At 34.3% G+C, this 26,187-nt stretch overlaps 1 protein-coding gene across 7 annotated transcripts in view; it reads right to left on the minus strand.

The window, feature by feature from the left end:
• Positions 1-722: 722 nt before the first annotated feature.
• Positions 723-26,187, minus strand: part of MIER1 (MIER1 transcriptional regulator) — a 63,865-nt gene continuing 38,400 nt past the window's right edge. For all 7 annotated transcript variants that reach the window (XM_080800292.1, XM_080800298.1, XM_080800293.1 and 4 more), the window contains 7 exons: positions 23,305-23,377; positions 16,657-16,808; positions 15,665-15,746; positions 14,439-14,533; positions 10,874-11,001; positions 6,433-6,572; positions 723-3,697 (listed from right to left, as the gene is read on the minus strand). In XM_080800292.1, coding sequence (XP_080656418.1) covers positions 3,369-3,697; positions 6,433-6,572; positions 10,874-11,001; positions 14,439-14,533; positions 15,665-15,746; positions 16,657-16,808; positions 23,305-23,377 — 999 coding nt within the window. In that variant the 3' untranslated portion in view covers positions 723-3,368. The remainder of the gene's footprint in view (positions 3,698-6,432; positions 6,573-10,873; positions 11,002-14,438; positions 14,534-15,664; positions 15,747-16,656; positions 16,809-23,304; positions 23,378-26,187) is intronic.

The raw sequence follows: 26,187 nt of genomic DNA on the forward strand, positions 1-26,187 counted from the left end.
ATGAGGCTACTCCATCAGCCCATGACTTGGGGGGATGACCCTGTAAGATTTTGCAAAGGATAAACTTGATTATTGGAGGCCTGATTTTATGACTTAAAAAATTAATCAGTGGAATTATTTAATACAGAAAGAAAAAGGTTATTTTTAGAACAAAAGTCTTAAAATTTAGAAATTCTTGTTCTTCCCCATATATGATTTTCCACCATGTCAATTTTCATGACTATGAATTAGGTATGGGAAGCTTGTGTTTTGGCACTTGGCAGTGATACAGAAAGAGTCAGTCAATCACACACCTCCAGGATCATCAGCGTACATCACCTCTATGGAAATTCACCAACCCTCACTTAGAAAATGCCCTTAGTTTTCCATTTAGAGAAAAGTAAGTATTGTGACAATAGTTTTTATAAAATATTATATATGAACTGCACTACAGAAGACAGGGACAATTTGTAATTACATAGTTTAGAGAAAGAAAATCGGGTGAATAGAGGTCCACAGACCAAAGGATCTCTCTGGAGGAAACAAAAATACGTCACCCAAGATGAAGTGAAAGGGACCAGAAGCCACTCAAACACTAGTTCACGGGATATATCTAGAAGGAACAGAGATTATGCATATTTGCATTGTGAACAGTATGTATTATACAAACTTAAAATCTGTAACTAAACCTAGTGAATTGATCTAATGAAAATCATTCACACGGTATTATGTAGACAAGTATGTTTAAAAAAATATTTTAATAAGCATATTCAGAATGGCAGACAGGGAATGGGAAAAGGGAATTATTTTACAGTGCAAAATTACTATGCATAAACTTAAAAACATCTAATTCATAATTTTAAATGCCTATTTAAATATTCAAATACATCTTAAAGCTCAACAGACTTGTGTTGAACGGAGTTGCAGATTCTGAACTCTATTTGAAAACACATGATGAAACAGAATACCATTTCAGATGAAAATGATAGTGCTTTGCTGAGGATGGGCATGGTGTGGGGGAAACTAACTATTAACAAAGGCTTCTTTTCCCAATGCAGTTTGTTAAGAGTTCAAGAGTTATGAAATGTACTAAATCTTCAAGCAAATTAAATTCATGATATTACTAAAAATTTTAAAGTAGTGCAATGACTTATCAAGTTATAGTGGCTGCATTATGAAGAACAAAGTACTGTGTGAAATACCTGTATAAACACAAAATACAATTAAATATTTCTTCACAAAAAGCTGAGCATTATGTATTATAATAGTGGAATGTCTTTCATTAGGCATACTTTAAAAAGATAAGATTAAGAAAAGTAAAACTTCCTAAGATGTATACATGTGCCATATTTTGCAAACATGCCTGAGAATGTACTAAAAATGTTCCTGTGGTATTAGTTTCCAAGAACTTCACAAACCTCCAAACAAAATGCATCTTTAAAAAAAGGTGAAGATAGCGTCTTTAGTATTGCAACTTAAAAATACAGCATCACTCTTCATTTGAAACACTTCTATAGACCATCTTTGACAAAGAGCTAGGAGCCAGGATACTTTGGATTTGTGTAATAAAAACTGATTTAGAAAATGGATTGTGACCATCTGCTAAAGCTGCCATTCTGGATAAATTAATTTTTTAGGTAAAACAAAACAAAAGCAACAAAAAGTTCACGCTTCTCAACACTTCCACCCAAAACTTTGATTTATCTAGATACGTATGTAACAGTGAATGTGCATTAAATGAAGTCAAGTGTTGTAAAGTGGCATTTTAACACTGTTTGGGGAAAAGAGTTGTTCACATTGGTGGAAGGAAGCAGTCTGAACATATGTTAATAGTAATACTTCATGGGGTAAGGCCTAAACCATAACTTCTCAGTGCAAACCTTTACTCAATTGCATGAAACAGCTGAGCCATTAAAAATAAGACCACAGAAGATTTATTTTAAAAAGGCATTGGCTCTTGAACTGATGGCTGAAAATGAGTCAGTAGAAGCATTTGGGGTATGCCTGTGTGAAAAAACAAGAATAGTTAATAATCTTTTATAAAAGTCTGGATATAGGTTGGTCTATCAGCTGTATAAAACTACATTTTTAACAAGAATTTTGCACTAAAAATAAAACGGCACTCTTGCAAGGCTATGCAAATGGATGATCCTATTTGTAATCATACAGAGCAATGGTTGTACATCTTATTTTCATTTTGGAAATACACTCACTTCATCACTTTTTCCTCATAAAATCAATATTATCTGCCAACTCCTTGTGTGTGCCAACATCTAAATATTGCTTGACCTTTTCCCCTGTTTAGTTAATGCAAAAATGGGAAATTTTATAATGCATATAAAAATAACCGAACAGGATTCTGGTCAGCATGATATATTGAAGCACTTAAGCCAACATTAAACTTTTGTCTTGCTTCAAAAATAATTCTGAAAATTAAAGCAAACGCAAAACAAACTATGTAATCTAGGTATCATGCTTAATTTCAAAATTCTCAAACTATTTGTCCCTAAGTAGAAATTTGAAAAAACAAATTTTCACAATCCTTTATGAATGCGATTTTACCACCTGTATAAGAAACATGACTTAGTTACTACACAAACACTTAAAAATTCATTAGAAAAACCTTAGCAAAATAAAATGAAAGCTGACAGACTCAGAATATCAATTCCTCTCATAAAAGTTTACCAACTGTACAAGTTAAGAAAATTATACAAGCTTTTGTATTAAGAAAGGACAGCTCAGTCAAGACATATGTACTGTAAAAATCTTTCAAAGGCTACAAAGAATCTGGAAAAATACAGAATGTATTTCTTAAGCCCAGATAAGAATATGGAAAGACATCATTGATGTCAACAATTTTACATATACAAACCTGACTTGGTTTATTTTTAAACTTCTATATATAAAAAAATCATGCTAGCATAACTTTCAGGATTCATAAGGGTTTCCTTAATAATGACACTCAATTTGTATGGAGAGAAAAATGTCTCTTATAAAAGATAAAGACATTTCAAGAAACACAGAAAAACTGGTGTTAAACAAATTTGAATGTGGTCTTTTTCTTCTCTGCCAACAAACTAAGCAAAAAATACCTGTAGTGAGCTTTTAAGATTAATACATCAAACGAGAAGGTACAGATATTTCCGTAGTTCATTCAAATTGACTATACTATTTGTTATATCCTTAAGAGGGTTTTTACACTTTTAAAGTAAAAAGTCTACAAAGGGCAGAATTACAAAATCTTATTTACTAAAGTTAGGACTCAATTCAAATTTTCAAAATTTTAACCAACTGCTTCAAGGAAATCAACTTTTTAAGGTAACCCATCAACCCTGAAAATTTTAGTCACACCAGATTTTACTTCAAAGAAGGTAAAACAAGTCTAAAATTTAGTCATCTGTGTTTTCAAGTTCTTCAAATTTTCCATGTGACATTGCTTCTTGGAAAAATTCAGAAGAACCTGGACTTTCTTTTCCATTGCTGTTTACCCTTCGCCTTTTGGCAGGTCTCTCACTTTTTTCATCAAAATCATTTTCATTTCTTGCAGTCATATGGGCAAGTTTTGGGTCAGTGGTACGGTTATCTGTTTCATAACCATTAGTATCCATATCTGCATGAAGTGGTCTCTTATTTCCACCTGTTGGTCCATTAACATGTAACCCTTCAACTTTGATTTCTTCTTTGTTCAACATTTCACCTGGTCCATTAGATGACACCCCTACATCGGAAGAAACGTAAGTGAAACTCCTAGTATTAAAAAGCTAACTTTTACACTATTCTAAAACAGCTATTGTAAAACAGCTTTTCATCAAGGATGAGAGGTGTCAAATCTATGTACGTATGGTCTGAACTCTGGCTCTATTTACTGAGTGTGTCACCTTGGACAAAAGTTACTTACATTCTTTGTATCTCAGTTTCACCACATATACAGTGAGGGTAATAAGAGACTGACCTTACAGGTTTGTTATGAAAAGTTAATAAATGTAAAGAATTAAGAAAGATTCTGCCATATATTAGGAGCATGCTGGTGTTATGTAACAACAAACAAGCACTGGGTCCAGTAGTCTAAATAAGCTAAATTAAAGCAAAAATATGCACAAATTAGCAAAACGGTAATACCTTTCTAAAACTATGTAAAAAAAAAAAAATCGACATTCTTCAGAAGCTTGAGTTTTCTACTGCCATATAAAATAATAACGACTTTTATTCTTTTTTTTAAAGATTTTATTTATTTGATAGACAGAGATTACAAGTACTCAGAGAGGCAGACAGGGAGAAAGGAGGAAGCAGGTTCCCCGCTGAGCAGAGAGCCCGATGCGGGGCTCGATCCCAGGACCCTGAGACCATGACCTGAGCGGAAGGCAGAGGCTTTAATCCACTGAGCCACCCAGGCACCCCCATGACTTTTGTTCTTAATGTAAGAATAAAGGTATTGTGCTTTAAGGGTAAAGATCACGCATTTACCTAAATGGATTTAAGTAATCTGTCACAGGGTTCAAAAATTAACACCTGCATTGTGCAAACATACATTTGAAAGTCATAAAAGCAAACATAAATTCCTCAGTAACAGGTTGAGAAAAGAGAATAATTATTTGCTAGAAGTTACAGTAAAAAAGGCACTTAGAGTTGACTGCAAAATGAACTAGCCATTTTGGATACTTAATGTAAATACAAAATGTGCTACTGAGATAGTTAAATTTTAATTATCTGAAAAATACATTCAGTATAAAAGATGAGCCTCAAATGTTACATTTTGGTCAAAGAAAATATTCTATGTCCCCAACTCAAAAGTGCACTCAAATCATAAATGCATACGGGGATTATGCATCAGGATGCAGAAGAAATTATACTGCTATAGTAAGCCCAAAGAGCTATGTGACAACTGTGAGCAGGTTAAAAAATAAGATCTCAAGACACTAAGCCCCCTACAATACAAAACTGCACTGGAGAATTCCTTCCTTTCCTTGAAAAACATGGGAATCTTGATTATGGGTACCTAGGTGAATGGCTTCTGGGCTACTGAATATAACTAACTTATAAATACCTCCTTAGGTTAACTGCATACTCTCATCAAATGGTTAAAAAGGAAAACAAAGGGGCACCTGGGTGGCTCAGTGGGTTAAAGCCTCTGCCTTCGGTTCAGGTCATGATCCCAGGGTCCTGGGATGGAGCCCTGCATCGGGCTCTCTGCTCAGCTGGGAACCTGCTTCCCTTCCTCTCTCTCTGCCTGCCTCTCTGCCTACGTGTGATCTCTGTCAAATAAATAAAATCTTAAAAAAAAAAAAAAAGAAAACAAAAAGAATTTGATAAAGTAGTATCAATTATATGTGTCCCTAAGCTTCTTGCCCTAGTCTTAAGGGCAGACCCTTAGCTTCTTATTCTACCTCAGGATAGCATTAGGCCACATGCCCTCGAACCTGTTGAGAACCAAGAAATGGCTGCTGAGCCCTCTTTTTTGTTTATTTGGCTTGTTCTTAGGGGGGAAGTAGTGAGGGAATAGAGAGGGGTCATCAAATGAACAAAGTATATTCACTCCAGCAGTACCAGTGTGAGACCAAAGGTCAGAATAAGGGATAATCGTTTAGCATTGTTCTAGTTTCTGTCGGGGAGCTTAGCTCTCCACTGGCCCTCCCATAAGACAGTTATATCTGAATGCAGGTGTAGAGCTTATCTCTAATTCACTGGTTTTCTCCTTTATTAGTCTCTGCTTGGCAACTGTCTTACTTAGGAAGACCATTTTAATTAAAGCAGAAATCAAAATAATTCTCTGACAGGTCTTCCTTATCACTACAGTGATCTTTGGTCCACTGTATATTTTAAACAACATTAACTGAACCTCAAACATAATAGAATTCATATGCTTTTTTCTCACTGAGATAAAAGTAGAAATGTTTCTGTACAGTATTAATGCAGAACCTGACACCTGCTTTATCTTTTCTCATCCTTCAAGGTTATTACACTATCAGAGAGAAAACTATTCAAAACCGTGCCCTTGTTATCTTCTTTGCACCAAATGCTTAAAGTATTTTCCGGATAAAGTGTTATAGCTTTCAAAGTATTTCATAAATACCTGTGTACTCCTGATGTGAAATGGCTAAATGGCTGGTGTTTTGGTCTAAGAGTTAACAAGAATATTCTATCCAAGCATCCCAACTTATTAAGAAAATTGATGCTACACAAAAAGAATAAATTCCTTAAAAGAAATGGTCACTGCTGACGGTTTATTTTTATTAAACTTAGTTTTTAGTGACATCAACAGGAGTTCTTTACAATTTATATTCTGTGTTAGTATATATGTATGTTGGTATTTGTATGCTCGTTCTGTGGGTATTTATAATTACTATTTTTATAACACCTGCATTGGAAGTTTAATACAAACCAAAACTAAATTACCTGGGCTACTAAAAGTGCCCTTCATCGTGAACAAACGAAAGTACTTTTCTGGTTGCTTACCATTCTGATTACTATTGCTGATAGTGCCATCTTCTTTCTCAGACTGGCTGTTACTACTATTTGAGGCAGTTGGGGGAGGGGACGGTGCTCGACTAGATGCAGCACTTTCACTTTCATCTAGAAGACGATCCATGTAATCCCTTAAAATTAAGTGAAATAATAAAATAATTACTTTCTTATATTAAAAAAAGCTGAAAATTAAAATTGAGGTTAAATTTAGAAGGCTTTATTAACAAATATGTCCTAATTTTCACTTACATTTATTCCAGTGCCTCATCTACCTCACCAGCATCTGAACATTTAAATGGAAAAATGCATAAGGACTTTAAACTAGCAAATTTTAGACACATATATGAAGGTTTAAAACTTTTAAAACTATAGGTAAGTGCTCAGAGTGGCCCAATTAAAATCAGAGGATCTGTAAGTGAAGAGAGGGATGGTGCCAATCAGTAGTAGAGAAGAATTTCTGCACAAACACAGATTGAAATTGTAAAGCTCCTAAAGATTATGTGATGGCTATAGCAATACCTGAAAGACAAATTAGGGCCTACAAATGAATCACTTCCCTGAACTTTCTTGGGTAACTTCTGTATTACCTTTCTGCTAGATCTGAGCTATAAGAGGCTAGTAAGTTCCTCAGCTTATCTGCTGGTTTAGTCTGCCAGCCTACCATTAGAGGGGAACCCACTTCCTTAAGTTACTAAGTTATTCCTGAACTGTATGGTATGGGAGGACAGCTGTATTAAGTGAGTTTGGGTTGGGTTTAGAAGATCTGGGCTAAAATACTTATCTCTGAGGTTTCCTAGTGTCTTTACCTAGAACATTATGTATGTATCTATGACACAGAGTTGCTGCACAAGATGTGTGCAGGGAAGTGTTTTTGTAAACTTTGAAGTGCTACTAAGTCATTAGAATAAAGGTCAGCGAACTACGGCTTATGGGCTGGCCACTGGTTTTGTGAATAGTATTTTGATGGGACAGAGCCACATCCACTCATTTACATAGTATCTATGACTGTTTTTGCACAACAGCAAAGCTGGGTGGCTGCAAGAGAGGCTGAAGGCTCGCAAAGCCTAAAATATTTACTCTAGCTCTTTACAGGGAAAATCTGCTGATACCAGTGCTGGACTCATCCCCCCCACAGGCAGGAATTTTAGTCTTTTTGTTCACCACTGCACCACCTGTGCCTAAGTTGTACATGGCACAGAGCAGAAACTAAAAAAAAAACAAAAAACAAAACCAAAAAACCCCACAACAACCCGTAAAGCCATTATTTTAAAATTCCCTCAGAATAATTTTAATACAAATACTAAGACAAATCCTTAGAATTTCTGAGCAGGTAAGTAAAAATGGTTTTAAGAAGTAAACAATGGAAAGGTTTAGGATTTTACTAAAGTCTGTGGCAATAGTCTACAACAGACTATTAACTGTAGCTGTAATATCAAACTACATGATCACACTGTCCCCTGGGATACAGGGATATAATGAATATAGGGACTTGAAGCTTTCAACAGTCTGAGTCAAAACACATATCAAAGAAATGTATATAACCACGAGCTAATCAATTTACCATTCTAGGCCATATTTTCATGCCTATAAATAGATGGAATTAAATTTGATGGTATTTTAGTCCTCCCCTTCAGCTTTATGCCATGCATCATAATTCTAGAACAATTATGTAAAAAATTTGAACCACACAGAAACACAAATGAGTATGAACACGAAGGGATTTCAGAAGCTAAGACTAGTAAGAACAGATGATACGTGATGAGGAATTGTTGGAAATAAATTTGGTATGGTAGGGATGGATAATGGAGGATGTGAAAAGCCAAGCAAAGAAGCTAAAATTGACTAGATACGGCAATGATATTGTGAAAGAATTATTATTTCTTAAAGATTAATGGCATCCACAATGCTTAAGGAAGGAGAAGAGTCAGGTGGGCCATCCAGGAGGTTGGAGTAGCATTCAGATAACCAGAATTATGATGGGTTAACTTTTAGTTAAAAAAAAAAAAATTATTTGCAAGGCTTCTACAGTAAGGTCTCTAATTTGTATATGGCTACCAGTTCTTCCTGGTGGTGACTAAGAGAAAATCTGCAGGAAGATCTTTGCAAAGGTTGTTTGTAAGGCATAAAAATGGCTAATGTGCTTCATTCTGGTGAACAAATGGAAGGTAAAAATGTGACAGAAAAATGAACAAATAACATTCAGGATAATGTGCTCTAAACTATGGATTTTGACTAAAAAAAGATGAAAAAACTCATATTTCTGTCTTATAATAACTTAATGTTTTGTGCACTAGAAGTGCAACTCTTAAGGAGGTCCTGGAAGCAAACTGAAAAGAATCTTCATGTTTATAGAAAACCATAATTTCTCCCTATTTGGGCAGTAACGTATATTCCAGTCACAGCTTCTTATGGAAGATGTAGCACAGCTAAAAGGGATAAATTGGAGTAAAACATTACAGTTCCATCAATTAAAAAAAACAAAACAAAACACTTAAGACTACAAAACCACAGTATTCTCGCCTGGGGGAAAAAAGCCATATTTGTTCACTTCATACCATTATACCAGGGGATCACTGTAAAATCTTAAAGCATGAGAAGAGAGATGATATGGGATTACTTTTAACTGCAGCTACTCCACCTACTGAATACTTAACCTTAAGAGGAATCAAGGTTACAGATACAAGGATCTTCAAAAAGTTTCTGGAAGCTATGGAGAGATTATTAGAGAAACTCAAATGTTTGGCAGCACATCCCTACCTAACCTGTTGAGCTTGACAGCACAGAGGACCAACTAAGCCAGCCCACAACACTTCCCTTGGTGATGCTTTCTGAAAGAGAAAACTGGATGAACCATGGGTCTGACCCAGCATGGCAATTCTTATGTTCTTATTGCTGGTGACGTCAGATTGCCTGTAGTTCGTGTGTGAACATTATTTCTGAAATGGGTGAAAAAAATGAAAGATGTTACTATTGCTTTTCCCTATAGAATAGCCTGAAAACTGACTATTTTAAGATAAACTCTGAAGACCAGATAGCTGCATCTAGTTCTACACCATTATACCTCAATGTAATCAATAAATCATCATGAGAAAAATTAACTCTAAATTTATAACATTAAGCAATTAGATCAAATTTGGAATGCTATGTATGAAATTCAACTCTAGCCATCATGAGCTTTGAATAATGGGAGATGAGGCACAGAGCCCAATGTCCAATGATTTCTGGGGCAATCATACCCATTTATTCTCTTTTAAATAAATTTGCTTTCGATTTTATTTTAGTGTTTGATCCTCCAGGGAAATGACCAGAAGAGACATCTGTAAATGAACATGACCAGGAAACAGTCTAGCCTAGGAGTTTGCAAAGCACAATCAAATATGCATATAAGCACATCTTTCAAAGGCAGTTATTTGGCCAACCCTAAGAACTTTACTGGTACACACTGACCAAATGAAGTCACAACTCAGCATTATTTTTATTCTGTAAACAGCAGGAAATAATCAAGGATAGAATGGTAAAGTTTAATTCCACCTTAGCAATTCATCAGCATTTTAGAGCACCTCAATGAGAGACGAAGGGTTCATTCAATACTTGATGTACTTAAGTAACCAATTATTAGTGGCAGCAGGGACAGTTTAATTTTCCAAAGCTAGACTGAATGAGGCTAAGAGATTTTGGTGTATGACAACTGGTACAGGCATACAAAGCATTTTGTATGAAGCTTACATATAATAACCCACACTCCCTATTTCACTGGGAGTAAGCTAAAGTTGCAGGACTAATTATTAAATATTTCTGTTAAAGGAAGGTTTCAAGAAATCAGGGAAAAGGGGAAGTCACCATGGACATGTTCTTTCCTCTTTAAAAAACTTTGTAACAAAAGCCAAAAAACTTTTTAACAAAAAAGAAAATGAAATTTGACCTGATGTATTTTCCCTTTTATACCATCTATACCCAAATCTTAGTTTGGTTCCTGGGATCAAAAGTAGATTGGACAAGGAAAGACACTAATTTCCATTCCTTTTTAAAGGGCCTTTATTAGGCAGATCACCATATAGCTTTTGAAAAGAGTCTCCTTCCTATTCTCACTGTGCTCACAGTATTATTAGATTAAAACTATGTGCTTATACTGAATGGAACAGAAATTAACAAAAACATGCTTTACCAGCTGTTATGATCCATTTTATTTCCTGAAAACATACTCTTACATTTGCTTTGATGCATTTATTATCTCAAGCAATATTAACTGTAGTTCATAATCTTTCATAAAATACTGAAAAGTCTAAATTCCTATGAAGATATGTCTATAAATGGATAAATTTAAACAAATGTAAACTTTTATCATAATGAAAAAGATTCTAAAAATTACAATTTTCTCAAGAAAAAATTCAAGAGCAAAAAATATAGGACTCAACAGAAAAAATACACTCACGTTACACCAGGATGAAGATTATATTTCTTTTTTCCAAATCGTGTTTGCTGAGCAAAGAAATCGTAACGTTCAGATTTTTTCCACATATAATAGAATGCTACACATTCACCAACTGACCTTGTTCGAACCTGTAAGAAACAGTTGTTTTTAAGAATCATCTCCTTAAAGGAGTTATTTCATGAAAAATATCTGGGTCTGAAAACAAATCTGTATGTACCTTAAGTAATATATAATACATTATATAAAATATTAACACTGTAGCAGCTTTCTTAAAAACCACACTTTCCAAACTCTCATTGAGAGAAATAATACACTGGCAATAAATCTTCAGATATTTAGTATTATGCTTTTTAAAAAACTATCATATTAATTTATCATAAACACTCCTCTATTGAAAATATCTGGAAGTGGCATTTAAGCTAAAATTAATATTATAAACAGTGTGCAAATACTTTTACTCACAGAGTACCTAGGGAGTCTACCTTTAAAATTCCATTTAAAAGATTCTCTTAGTAGTCCCACCGGAGATCCAGACTCAGTTATTTTATTTTCTAGAAAGGCTGAGAATATTCCATAATGAGTTGGAAAGTATTGTAATAATGCCAATTCTAATTCATTGTTTACTAAGTTACTCTAGTAACTGCGCTACATTTGTGTGAATGAATGATTCCCCTTCCATAAACGTTCAGCACCAATGGGACTGGCAAATGATGTGGACAACTTGCCTCTTTTTCCTACTTAGCTTGAATAGCTGTGGTAGGATATATATATACACACATAATATATAGATATATATTAGATATCTCTCTCTATATATATTAGATATATATATATGAAAAATACTGGGAATTTAAAAGGAAAAAAAAAGCCATCTCTGTTCAGTGTTGGGATGCAAGACCATATTGCTCTAAGCCATAAATTTCTAATCCCGAAACAGGTATCCTGTGAGACTGACTGCACCTCAAGTCAATTTGATGACATCCTCATTTCACTACTTGACATACATTTTTCTTTCTTCCCTTATGCTTGCACTTTACAGATTTGGCCCATGTTGCTTTAAGACTGAAAGCTATCAAGGCTTTTTTTCTTTTTAAAATAATCTTCTCAAGTTCTTTTTTTCCCCTCCTTTAAGAATCTTATTTCTATATAGACATAAGCGAAGTCAATTGTACTTTACTGAAAGCAAAAATTGGAAAGGTATTTTGGGGGCATGCAATGTTGACAATATTATGAAAAATCTTCAATAAAATAAGCCTACAACTCATGATTAAGATTCAAACTTCAATTCCAGGTATAAAAACAAAGTCTTAATGTTTTCACTGGACCATTCTCCTTAAAGAGTAACTGTCCTCTTTCTGTTCACTGTAACTAGTATATTGGTATAGCTAGGTCAGTTGACTTCTACATGACTGAAATATCACCATCCCAAATATTTATAAAGAAATGATCTTAGTTTCAATATTACATAAAAAGACTGTTTTGGCCAGTTGTTTAAAGTTACCTATTAAGTTTTTACTCCCTTAAAAAAAGGGATTTCTGGGGGCGTGGGGGAGGTTCTTGCTGCTGCTAGCTATCATACCAGCTTATCACTCCCAGAGTCCCCTCCATAGATAATCCATCATGGTTTGGTTAATATAGGGTTTGAATCCAAACACTATATTAATCTAGGAATCTAGGAAATCTAGGAATGCTAGAAAACTCTTATCCCAAAATGTTGCTCCATTCAACTATGAAACAATACCTTTTTTTGTTTTTTTTATAATCAGAAACCTACGTGTCTAGTCATCAGTATAATGCACCCCTTTCACAGAATATTCCCTATGCTTGAAGTAACCAGATGATATGGACACAACACTAAGAGGTAGGATACATTTTTGATACCAATACTAAGACTCAAAATTTCTTATTAGTCATTATGTCTGATGTAAAATACCAAAATGCAACAAGATAATCAAGAATAAATTAGCTAGGGGCACCTGGGTGGTTCAGTTGGTTGAACATCCGATTCTTGATTTAAGCTCAGATGATCTCAGGGTCATGGGATTGAGCCCCATGCCAAGCTCTGCACTGGGTGTGGAGCCTGCTTAAGATTCTCTCTCTCTCTCTCTGCTCCCCCATGCCTACTCTCCCTCTCAAATAAAATTAACAAACTAGTTAATGTACAATGAAAGTTGATTTACAATCAACTGTTTATAGAACATAAAATACTGTTAAATGTGCTGAAACAAATTAAGTGGACACCAGTCACAGCAAGATGTATAAAAAGAAGAATGTAGTGACAGACTACTTAGAACTCAGTCAACACCATCCTAGACAAGCCATCACTTAAAACTTAGATGCTCTCGCGGACGCCTAGGTGGCTCAGTTGGTTAAGCAGCTGCCTTCGGCTCAGGTCATGATCTCAGCGTCCTGGAATCGAGTCCCACATCGGGCTCCTTGCTCAGCGGGGAGCCTGCTTCTCCCTCTGCCTACCACTCTGTCTGCCTGTGCTCGCTCGCTCTCTCTCTCTAACAAATAAATAAATTAAAAAAAAAAAAAAAAACTTAGATGCTCTCTTTAAGGAAACATGTAAAGCCACACTCCTTGTCATTTCTTTTTGCTAAAAATGTGGTATTTATATAAACCAAGAAATTACTTAATTTCCTCCATTTAAGCTCTGAGATTTTAATTTTGCACATTCTACTTTCCCACAGAAATAACACATCTTTCTATTCTATATAACTGTACAGTTCCTACTAAAAATCTCACCTGATTTTAGTTTTAAGAGAATTAAACCTAAAAATAAATCTGCAAGTAATTATGAAGTTCCTTTGGGTATACACCAACACTGTAAAATTGGTATTATTAATATGGAATGATAAATGAATCACATTAAGTAAAATTGTCAAATTATAAAATTATAATGTATAATAAAGCTGATTTATTGAGATATTCTTCTGGAAAATTAAATTTTAATTAAAGCCAAATTAAATTTAAGTATCTGATTTTAGACACTCAGCACTTAAATAAATGTAAAAGATATTTTAATTGTAAATAATGTCACATTAAAAACGTTTTGAAGTTTCAAGATTAAAGACCAATCCTTTAAAAAATCTGTCACAAGTTTGTGGACAAAAACTTTAAGTAATTACACTGTATACACAGATTCCACCCAGAAGTTGATTAACATATCAGTGTAATTCTTTTTTTTTTTTTTTAAGATTTAAAAAAAAAAATTATTTATTTGACAAAGAGAGAGGGAACACAAGCAGGGGGAGTGGGAGAGGGAGAAAGAGACTCCCTGCTAAGCAGGGAGCCCAATGCGAGGCTCGATCCTGGGACCCCGGGATCATGACCTGAGCTGAAGGCAGACACTTAATGACTGAGCCACCCAGGCGCCCGTTTATCAGTTCTTAAAGGCTAATATCATGCACTGAAAAGTCACTTGCTAAACAGATCCCAGAAACTATAAGCACGTTTATAATTCCCTAAAAATATGTTAAAACATTTAAAGGTAAAAAAAAATAAGATGATCTGTATTAACAAAATAACTTTTTATGAAAGAGAGAACATTATCATTACTTACTTTATTGGCCTGAATCAAATGAAAATCCTTTCCGTAGGCCTTTAGCCCTTGTTCAAAATTTCTACACTCTTCTTCTGTCCAAACAGATAATTCCTCTGACAAAATGAGGGAGAAAACTGTTAAAAGCAATTTTCCCCTAAATAGTGCATATACACAGTTATAAATAAAAACACAAGTTTCTAATAACAATAAGGGAAGTATTTCACTCCTGAGCTCTATTACTGATAGCTGCAAAAGATGAAGTGACAAAAATCCTGTATTTAATAAAATTTTGGATGATTTGGTTCCTAATTCTTCAACCTTAACTTGGACCACCTTTCTCCTTTATGATCTAACTATATGAGCCACCTTTCAATTCCTTAAATTCGCTATGTTCTTTCTCACTTTAGATTTCTGTCATGTTTTTCCCTTAGTCTAGAATCATTTTCTGCCTCACCAACCCCCTTTTCACCTAGCTAATTTGTTTACATCCTAGCAAAAATATCACTTTGTTCTATAAACTTTCCCTAACAGCCTCTTTCCCCAAATCAGGTTAAGTCCTACTGCAATAAATTTTAATTATATCCTCTAATTTTCCTTGAAAGAACTCATAACTTTTTTTCAGCTCCCCCTACCTAGGCTCTAAGCATCATGAGGGCAGGACTTTGTTCACAATTATGTCCTCAGAACTTAGCAGGTCCTCCAATTTTTGCTGAATGAATAAGTATCTTGTTTGCTATGTAATGTCATATAAATAGTGTTCTTAGTGAAGCAGGGTGGGAGCCAATTTAGAGTACAAAAACAAAAAACTGGATTTTAGTTATGGCTTCACTGCTTATAAATGATGTTTGCCTTAGCAAAGGTACTTCAATTCGGAGACCTCAGTCTCATCATTTTGAAAGCAAAGTTACAACCATCACATTCCAGAGTTCACAGGGCTATTATTAACAAGATCAAATAAGAAAATATTTAATAAAAATGCCTTGAAACTGAAAGGCATCATGTATTTTTATTTTAATTGCCATATTTTCCCAAAAAGAACCAACAGTCTTAATCCCATTTCCCATAATGCTTGTTATACACAAGTTATTTAACAAGTTACAACAAGTTATTTATTATTCAGCAAATATTTACTGATTTCAGAAAGATCAGTATTATTAAACTTAGGATATAACTACACAGACTAAAGATGTTAAGCTTATTAAATTTCTGCTAAATCATGAAAACAAAAATGTATTTACACTTACCTCTAGCTGCTTTTACATTAAATCTTAATCTTCTCAATGCTTCTTCTGTGTCAAAATTGCACTTAACCAATTCATATAATGCCTAGAAAAATAAAAGCCTTCAGTATGTGACCCAGACTATGAAAAGTTCAAGGCTACATTTCTTAAAAAAGTAAAAGCTCTTCCTGAATCCAGTATTTCTTTTCATCATTTCTGGAAGACAAATAATTCTAGGTATGCAACAGAGCACTAAAGAAAAACAAATTCATATTGATGCTTCTAAATATTTAGAAAGCAGGATAAGAAAATACTCTAACTTGGCAGTACAGTTCCTCAGAAATTTAAAAATGAAAACAAACTGTTCTATAAAAATCACAAAACCTGTCTTTTTGGCTTTTTTGCAGTTCCTATTCTAATTCTAAAAAAAAAGATAATGCTGTTATTAGGTTCATGGTAGGCACTGGTCTACTATATCCCTGATAACTTGTTCATTCCAAATATGTACTCCCAACACTGATGATATTTATACATTCTTAGGGATATCCAAAGGAACTTAAAAAATCCTAATAAAACGTATATGCAGGCAAAATGAGATACCAGATTTTTGTTTATTTTAGCTGAAATCATACTCATGAAGCGAGTATGTACACTAGCTATTTCAGATTCCCTGTTGATGACAGTATAGGAATTTTGGTGTCTAGAACAGTAACAGTGAATGTGACAGCACACAACTATAAATGTAAATATATAAAACATATTAAATATATGTGGTTAATTTATTTTGGGAAAACCTTACGGTGTTTAAATTGAACTTTAGTTAAAAAAAGCTGTATTATATTAGCTCCAGGTGTACCATATGGTGACTGGACAACTGTACACAGTATGCTATGCTCACCAGAGGGGTCACCATACAAGGTGACCTTATCACAATACCACTGACTATATTCCCTATGCTATACCTTTCCTCCCCATGACTTATTCATTCCATAATCAGTTACTTCTTACTCATGTACCTGTTCATTGTCTTTTATGTGAGATCCTTCAGGAATTGCTTCTACACCTTTCTCATCACCTGTTCTTCTAGATGCATCCTTAAGAAATACAATCACTTTATCTTCTGGTAAGTACTCAGGGTCCCACAGGAGCTGATCATCATTTTCATATACTAAATTAATAAAACATAATGTTAAAAAAATGCCAAAAATTGTTCAAGTTTGTGTTAAAACACTATCACTGACCAAATAACTAACACTTAGGTGCCAAAATATTGATTACTGAGAGGTAAAACATGGTCCTAGTATTTGCCTAACTTTGTTCTTGGTCCATATTTATAGCCTAAGTAATTTAAGCAATCTAAACAGAGAGATGCCATTTGATAGCTCTTCACTGGAAAGCTAAGATGACAGCTTGAGTTTACCAAGTCTAGGTCTCTTCGTTTGAAAAGCACCACCACTACTTACTATCTGTATGACCTTGGGCAAGTTACTTCCTGCTCTCTGCCTCATCTGCAAAAACAACACTGTCACACAGGGTTGTAAAGATTTAAAGCACTTTAAAACAATTCTGGCACATGTTAAGATTCAATGGGTGTTAGCTATGATTACTATTTTTTGAAATAGGAGGTCTAAAGGAATGCGCACCAAATGTCAACATGGTTTATTTCTTGGTGGTAAGATTTGGGATCATTTTTCTTACTTTTATATATTTTGCTATGAAGCTTAAAATGAACATAAGTCATTTTCATAAAACGAGAGTCTTTCCTTAAAAAAAAAAAAAAGCATTTAGCTTTCATCAGAATTTCCATTAGAATAAGATTAAAGTCTAAATGCTATCACAATTTTAAAAGTGCAAGGAAAGAAGGAAGACCTAAGATGAGAGCAATTCAAAATGACAGGAAGATGGAAATGTAGACATGTAGTTAAGGAAATGTAGTTAAGGAATAGTCACAAGATAGAAAGAAATACCAGAAAAGTGGCACCATCACAGCTAGGGGGAAGAAGAGGTTTCCAGGAGTTAAATGCTGTTAAATGGCCAGTATGGAAACGGAAACAGGTATGCTGGATTTACTAACAAAGGAGGTAAATGTTTCAAGAGCTGTTTTTGTAAAAAGATGGAAGCCCAGGCCACACTGGAGATGACGGAAGAGTAAATGGAAAGGGAAGAAAGAAAGCAGAGAACTCTTGAAAAGTTCAGTTGTAAGGGAAGAGATGGGGCAGCAGCCAGAGAGGAAGTATAGTTGAACAAACTTTCTGGTTTTGTTGGTTTTTAAACACAGGAGACAATCATTTGAATGCCAACAAGAAGGAGCCAGCTAAAGATAAACTGAATTTAAGAGACAGAGGATAACTGAAAGTGTCAAAGTTCCTTGTGTTATAAAAAGGGAATTAACAGCCATTAAGCATGTCCTGTGTATCAGGCACTATGTTAGGTGTTTTCATATAAATTACCTTGTTTCAGACTCCACCCCAACTATACACCCACACTTTAAAATATCCTCCTAACTTTCTGTTCCCCGAAACAGATACTCTTCTTTAAAATACAAGGACAATCTCAAGAAAATTTTCCTTAGTAAACCTCATTCCTTTTCTAACCTGCTGGTACAATCCTAGTCAAACTCTAAATTGTAAAAATACAATTATTTTAAATTAATTAATACTATTGTTTTTTGTTCTCTGCTTAGCCTCTGTTCACTGAAGCAGGTAGACTATAGTTTTTGTGTTCTTGAGACCGATGGGTGAAAGCCTTACAAGGAAAACCTTAGAAACATGGAAGGTGGGTCCCTGAGTCCTCAGTGTTCTCCCACGTAAATATCCCTATATTGGGCTTATAAAACAAGCCCAAGTGACCTGGAAGATATTTCTGGAATCATTCTGTAAGTTTCAGATTGCCACAGGATACAGATACCCTAGTTAAGCTGAATACACAAACATCAGCAAATGGCACCAAATGACAAGCCAGACCCTGACCCTGAGAATACACCTAATTTTATACAATTACAACAAACTGAAAAGTAACCATGGATGAGAACAATTAGCATTTCCATAGAGAATAAACCACTGCCTTTACTGGTTTCAGAAAGAGACCAAATTATTCTCCACTTAAGTTTCACTCTAACAAAATATGACTTTTGACTGTGCTCTAAATAAAACAGGCAACACAGTTAATTTTTATTAAGTGTCTATTGTAGAACAACTAAATGCCAAGTATTCAGAATATCAAAAAAATACCACTATGGTAAAACACACTAAAATACAGAAGAGAAATAACATCTATAAATATATGAAGAGAAAAACTCTATAAGAGCAACAAAAAGAAACAAATACCCTTTATCATAATTACATAAAGTGATATGAACATGCTGGATTTCAAAAGATCACAATCACTGAAATGTAATAGCATCCTCTGAAACTACTGCTTTCTGAATGAATTACAAAGGCTAAACATTAGAATCTTTAAAAAGGAAAAACAAATATATGATGGCAGATATAACTCACATGGGATTACAAGTAAGTGGGAGTTCAGGACATAAGAGCACACAAGTTTAGTTAGGGAAGTGCTTATTATGGCACTTTAAGTAAGAAGGTTGACAAACAAACAAAATGGGTTGTCAAAATAATTCAACGAAGTTCACTGGGTGCGTGTGGTAGTGGTGGTGGGGAACTAATGTAGAAAGCTGAGAAACCACCACCAAAAATCCACAAACTTCTGCAATCTGGGAAATTAATTCCCAATGAATAAATTTATATTAACTTCTAGTTTTAGTTAAAAAAAAGTGTTATTCTATTTTTAATGCCTAAGTAAAAACTCAACCTAATCAATATATTATGAGGATGAAAATGCCAATCTATAATCAGCTATGGTATAATGAGGTTTATATCAAAAATGGTCTTAAAGGTCACATTATGATTAATGACCTACATTTTAAGTTGTCCAGCTGAGGTTTTCCTATGTATAAGCAAAATGAACTGCCTTTTTAATATTATCAACATCAACTAAGGATAACACGTGTTTCAGTAACTTAAGAATCAATAATTTGTCAAATGTCCGTTAGAAATGATGATTTACATGGTCCTTTGCTATTCATTGCTTCCTAATTCCCAACCATCATTTCCTTACTCTAAAACTCCATCAAGAAAGCATGAAAATTCGTCCAGAAAATACCTTAGCTCCTTTATCCTCTTGATCTTTATCCCTCTAGGTAGCCCAATCAATTCTCAATCAATCTAGTCCAGGGTTCTCAACCTCAGCAGTACTGACACTTTGGGCAGATAGTTCTTAGTTGGGGAGTGGGGGCAGCAGCCCTCTCTGGGTTCTAAGATGTTTATCAGCATTCAATTCAGTCTTACCACAAAAGCTGCAGTGTTCAGTTCAGTACATTAAACAAAACACACACAGAACTGAAAAATCATGCTTTTCATCTACTCAACACTTCTTTGGGAATTAAATCCTTTCCATCTGGTCTGAGAGGGGCAGACACCACACCCTGGATCCCCAAGAACAGATAAATGAGCCAAGGCAAGCCAGAATACTCACTCTTCTCTCTGGTCACAGTAATTACTTCTGGCTCATTATGATTCAAGCTAAGTCAACAGAGGTTCTCTCTAGGACTTTAGGGGGAACAAAGGTGGATGCAGAAGTTCTCATTTTTGTGGGTTCTCTAGCTACAAGGACAGTGTAAAGTGTAAGCCAGGAGCTCCCAGGAGCCATCTTAGCTTGTCTGGCGATAAACGAAAGAGGAAAAGGGGAGGGACAGCTGATCTAATAATAACCCCGAAATCCAGTTATATTTGAAGCCACCCAGAACCTTCCAGTTAAGCAATAGGTAGATTCTTTTTTGCTGAAGCTAACTGAATTGCGCTTCTGCCACTTGTAAGTAAAACAGCATAAACCAATGCTTTCTGAAAATCTGAATAATAATAATTATACCTAAATAATGGGTAAGATTAATCATCCACTGAACATTAAGGCCGCTCACTGAGCACTTACTATGTGCCAGACATGATGCTGTTAAAGTGACACATAAAAACATCACATGTAAATCCTCGTAACAGGCTCTGTAAATAAATGCTCTTTTATAGCTGTTTTATAGATGAGGAGAAAAAGAAGTTAAGTAAACATGTCCAAGGCCCAATGCCTATGTACTGATCGAAGTTTAATGCCTCCATATCAGTTCTGTTAACATTATTCTGCACCTACCTAATAACTCAGCCACCAAATGTTTACTGAGTATCTATGTAACAGAATCATACTAGGTATTAAGGATATAAAAATGAATAGAGAAATGATTATAATACACTGTGCTGAGTTTAAGCGCTAATTTACATAAATTTAGGAAAATGTCAATTGCATAGTTGAGACTATGTAATAAAGGTTCAAAGGAAAAGGACTCAAACACAATTGTAACAAATCTTATTTATATCATTGCTTGAAACAGAAGTGATAACTGATGAGGAATATATAAGCTGCATGGAGTCTAGTAAAAAAAGAATCCGGTATCAGAGGGAAAAAAATCTATCAATGTCTTTCCAGGATACTTAGTAATAGGGCTTCCTTGTATCAGTGAAAAAATTCCAGTCCATTTGTGTCAAGTAATTCCTACAGTGAAGGTAAAAAGTATATTAGTTTTATGGCATTTTTATCAAAATCACTCAAACCAAATACTCTCCTTTTTGAACGTGTGCTCACCAAACCAATGAAACAAACTCTATCCTGTAAGGGAAAGAATGCACTAATCATCAATATCCCTTTAACAGTTGTTTTCCAAAGGTGTAGTTTACCTAAGTTTCACACGTGTTTGGTTTGTTTGCACAGGGTATCCTAAGCGGTGACAAATTCTGGGTATCATGACAAAAGTTTGAATTCCTAGAAATACAAAACTGAGGAAAGTCCCTCTACCACAGCGATCCCTCTCACATAGTATCACCTGCTAAACCTAGTCTGCTCCTCACACAATCTAAATGTTTAAGTTCATATGGTAAGAGAGCTTCGCAAATCATACCTTTCCTGAAAAAAAAAATTATGTATAAAACTGCTTTCTAAAATTATAATAAAACTGAAAGCATTAAACCAAAATTTAAAACACTGAAAATTAGAGATCATGATCATTTACTGTGACATCTGACAGTACAAACATGTTAAAACAAAACATATTAAGAGATAAGTAAAACTACCTTTAGCTCTAACACTAACCTGCCACATATAAAACCAAGATACTTTCCTACCCACCTACAAAATACAAAATTTTCTAAGATAGACACTATTATTTTTCATAGTCAAAACTTTTAAAAAATTTCATAAATTAGAACTAATGTCTAACTTTCAGTTCTTTAGTTGTAGAAAGAACTCCATGGTGAACATGTACTAATCATTATATAGCATATAAGGAAAACATAGTATTTAAAATTCAATGACAAAAATAAATACAAATGCCAATGGTTCACTTATTTTTGCACACAATTACAATATACTGACAAAACATATGCAGAAAATTTCACTATATAACAAAGTCACTCCATATAGGTAACTTTAATGTTCCTGTATGTTGCAGGAATTAACTTGAAAGCACAAGTTATTACTGGTGTGTTAAAACATTTTTTTTTTAAAGATTTTATTTATTAGTCAGAGAGAGAGAGAGAGAGAGCGAGCGCCCAGGCAGAGTGGCAAGCAGAGGCAGAGGGTGAAGCAGGCTCCCTGCCGAGCAAGGAGCCCGATGTGGGACTCGATCCCAGGACGCTGGGATCATGACCTGAGCCGAAGGCAGCCGCTTAACTGGCTGAGCCACCCAGGTGTCCCTAAAACATTTTTGTATCACTAGAAGTTACTGGCCTGTGCAGTTCCTTTACTGTCTCTATTTACTACTTCCCTGAAAGCAGGTACATACTTAATACATAAAGGAAGCTTTTGGAGAGAATATTAAAAAGGAAACAAACAAAAGAATTCTACAACTTTAAAGGCTCTGCCTATGTAAACTGAAATGTGAAGAAAACAACTGAAATAAAAGAAATGAAGAAAGACTTCTAGCACTTAATTAATGATCTCATACTACACATGAACTCCTTAAACACACACACACAACATTCTTTCTGGAACTCACCCAAAGCAAATAATTGAAACAGACTTTAAGTCCTCAAATATTTTATGTTGCTGGAAGTTTAAGTATTTATGACTTAACTTATAATTTTTAGATAAAATGATGGAAAAATTATGTAAAAGTATAGAAGTTGTTTCCCAAATTATTTTACAAATAAACAAATAACAAAGTACTCAATTTTAGTAAAAGTTTCAACGCTTAAAGTAAGCTTTTTATATCATTGTTACTTGAGTTTTTTTTAAACCTAACAACTTCCCTTGACATAAAATAACTTTTAAATTTAAATTATACAAGTTATAAAAGGCTATTATTTAAAATATGAAAAAAAAGAAATAAAAAGCTGGGATATTTTAGGTCACTCAGTATCAAAAAGGCATTCATCTTTTCTTGTTAGACTTCTATGGACAAACTGGAAAAAACGGTAAACATTTCTTCTTATAGAAATAATGAAGAGTCCTCCTTCATAAATCAATATGGTAACAAATTGTCATGATCTTATTTCCATTATAAAGTAACAGTTCATCACTTCAAAAGCATGAATGCAAGCTGTATAACTTTATTAATAACCCACCTTTTTCATTTTCTTTGTATCTACAAATGCCAACTGGAATCTCGGCTTGAAACATGGAGCCCACCATAATCTCCTATTTAAAAACAACATGACACATTAGTAAGATCTAGTAACACAGATTTTATATCCATTTTCTAGCTTTACCATCTTCCTGGGTTTGTTCAAGGTTTCTCTGTCATAAAAGACACAACCAATTAACTACCTCAGAGGAGTATTATGAGGATGAATGAGTTAATAATAGATAAGAGCTTGGATATGATTGGATGAAAACATTAGTAATAATGGGGCATAATGCAATATACACAATGAATACAAACTTTACTTCAAAATACGGAGAAAAAGAAGTAAAAATGAATTCTTATAATTCAATTAAGATAACTGCAAACACCCTGAAAAATAGAAAATCCAATTCAGGTCCTTTAAGATACTTATAATCTAAACTATGGACCATGCTGTCAGCATCATCAGGTCAACTGGGAAACTGTTAGAAATATACATGCTCAGGTTCTACCTGAGACCTACTGAACCAGAAACTCCAGGGATAGGACTTAGCAAATAGTGTTTCAACAAGCTGTCGGGTGATTCCAACACACACTTCAGTCTGAGAATCACAGATTTAAGGTAAAGAAAGTAACAAAAAGGGTTTGTATAAAGCTCAGTAGAGGTGAAACGGATGAAACTCCAAACCAAATGGATAAGCAGATTAGTGCCTGACTTTCACAAAACAATACAAAATGAAAAAAGTAACGTCCCCCAAACATAAGTAACTGTTATTTTAGGAAATGTGGTCATCAAATCTATATAGTCAAATCACAAATCAGAGGAAACTAGCTGTTCAGAAAGATTATGAGATCACCACTGATGAGATACTACAAAACAGAGGGACCAAGATTACACAGACCCTTCCTTATCTGGTGGCTAAATGTTAGGAATAAATTTATTGCATTTTCAAAATAAAGATGTAGGCAGGAAAGGTACAAGTTTAAGGTAACAGTTTAACAGTTTAAATAACAGTTGAGGGGTGCCTGGGTGGTGCAGTCAGTTAAGCATCCAACTCTTAGTTTCAGCTCGGATTGTGATCTTGTGGTTGTGAGATCGAGCCCTGTGTTGGGCTCTGCCCAGAGTGTCCTCCCACCCATGTGCTCTCTCTAAAATTAATTAATTAATTAATTTTTTAAAAAAGTAACAGTTTAAGTAATTCTTACCATTTGAAAAGTTCCTCTCTCCTATTTTTGTCAACCTACTGATACTAAGATCTCATTTTATCTGGTATAACTCCAAAGACATGCTCTATGTAATTAATTTATTGCTACACTTATATAGGAAAACCAGTCTATTTTCTAAAACGAGTATCACATACAAATTTTCTCTGCTCTTATAGGTGAACTTTATCTTTTCCAGTATAAAGAAAAGAATACCCTATCACCATTTCTTGTGCCTATTTTAACTTTACTCACCAATTCCTACCAGAAAATAGACAGTTATGTTAGCAATCCTCTCTGTCTGAGGCACCTGTAAAAATATCGATGCCTGGATCCATTCCAGACCAGTTAAAATTAGAATCTCTGGTTGAAATCCCTGGTAATCAGTATTTAAAAGTTCTCTAACTGATTCTAACATGGAGGCAAGTTTGAGAGCTTTTGGACTAGTATAAAAAAAAGACACTTCCTTTTTCCTACTGAGTTTAGAACACTTCTTTTTATCTGCTGATTTGTTCTATCAAGTGTCATATGTATAATTTTCATTAAATCCTCACCAACTTCAACAAGGCTAAAATTTTTATTCTTGTATTATACCTGAGATGACACTCAAAGAAATTCTTCCTCAGGAATGTACTATTAATAAGTTCTGAGGCTATAAACTGGACTCAAATTTGATTTCAAGGCCGTTTCCTCTACCCTAGTTTCTAGAAAAATTCAGTATCTTACAAGACATAGAAGACGAATCTGAATCTTGACAAATTTTACTACAACAAAATCATACTAAAACATATAGTCTGGATTTACTGTGGCCTGTTTTATTACATAATTTTCCTGAGGAAGGGAATATTCCTCCATGTTCTCCCTACTCTGAGCTTTTGTTCCTTCATTAAAAATAAAATTAAAAAAAAAATTAAATTAAAATTTTCATTAAAAATAGTAATACTCAATATTACAATCAATACTTACTCAAATATTCTATGGTACACTTTTATATAATTTTATACAATTTATTTGTATAATTTTATAATATGGCATACTTGTATACAGTTTATACTTATATACAATTTAAATTGAAGAGAAAGTTTAAGAGAACACAGCTTAAAAGAAAAGATATGTAAACTTGAATATATGGTAGAAAGTAACAGTTTAAGATGATTTCTAAGGTTTTTAGCTCTTTTCATCGTAATTTCTGCATGGTATAGGAATCAGAAAAAAACTGTGGAGTGAAGAATGCTTGCCCAAATGGGCATAAATAGTGGGTAACTCTGTGGTCCTTGTTTTCAGTCTTCAGCCCCATCATTCATTCATCATTCTCTCAAATTAATTAACACATAATGCACTGGGCTAACCTTCCCTTACCATTCTAACCCACACCTTCCTTTATCATTCTAAAATACTGAGAGATATCTTTATTTTTTGTCTACACATATTTTTTAAAATTTAAATTCAATTAATTAACAGATACATTATTGGTTTCAGAGGTAGTGGTCAGTGATTCATCAGTTGCATATAACATATTCATTATAAAATCTGCCCTCCTTAATGTCCATCACCCAGTTATCCCATCCCCCCACCCCCAACCCTCCAGCAACCCTCAGTTTGTTTCTTATGTTTAAAAATCTTTTGGTTTGTCTCCCTGATTTTGTCTTGTTTTATTGTTTCCTCTCTTCCCCTATGCACC

The sequence above is a fragment of the Martes martes genome (assembly GCF_963455335.1).
Source record: "Martes martes genome assembly, chromosome: 4".
Taxonomy (NCBI): Eukaryota; Metazoa; Chordata; class Mammalia; order Carnivora; family Mustelidae; genus Martes; species Martes martes.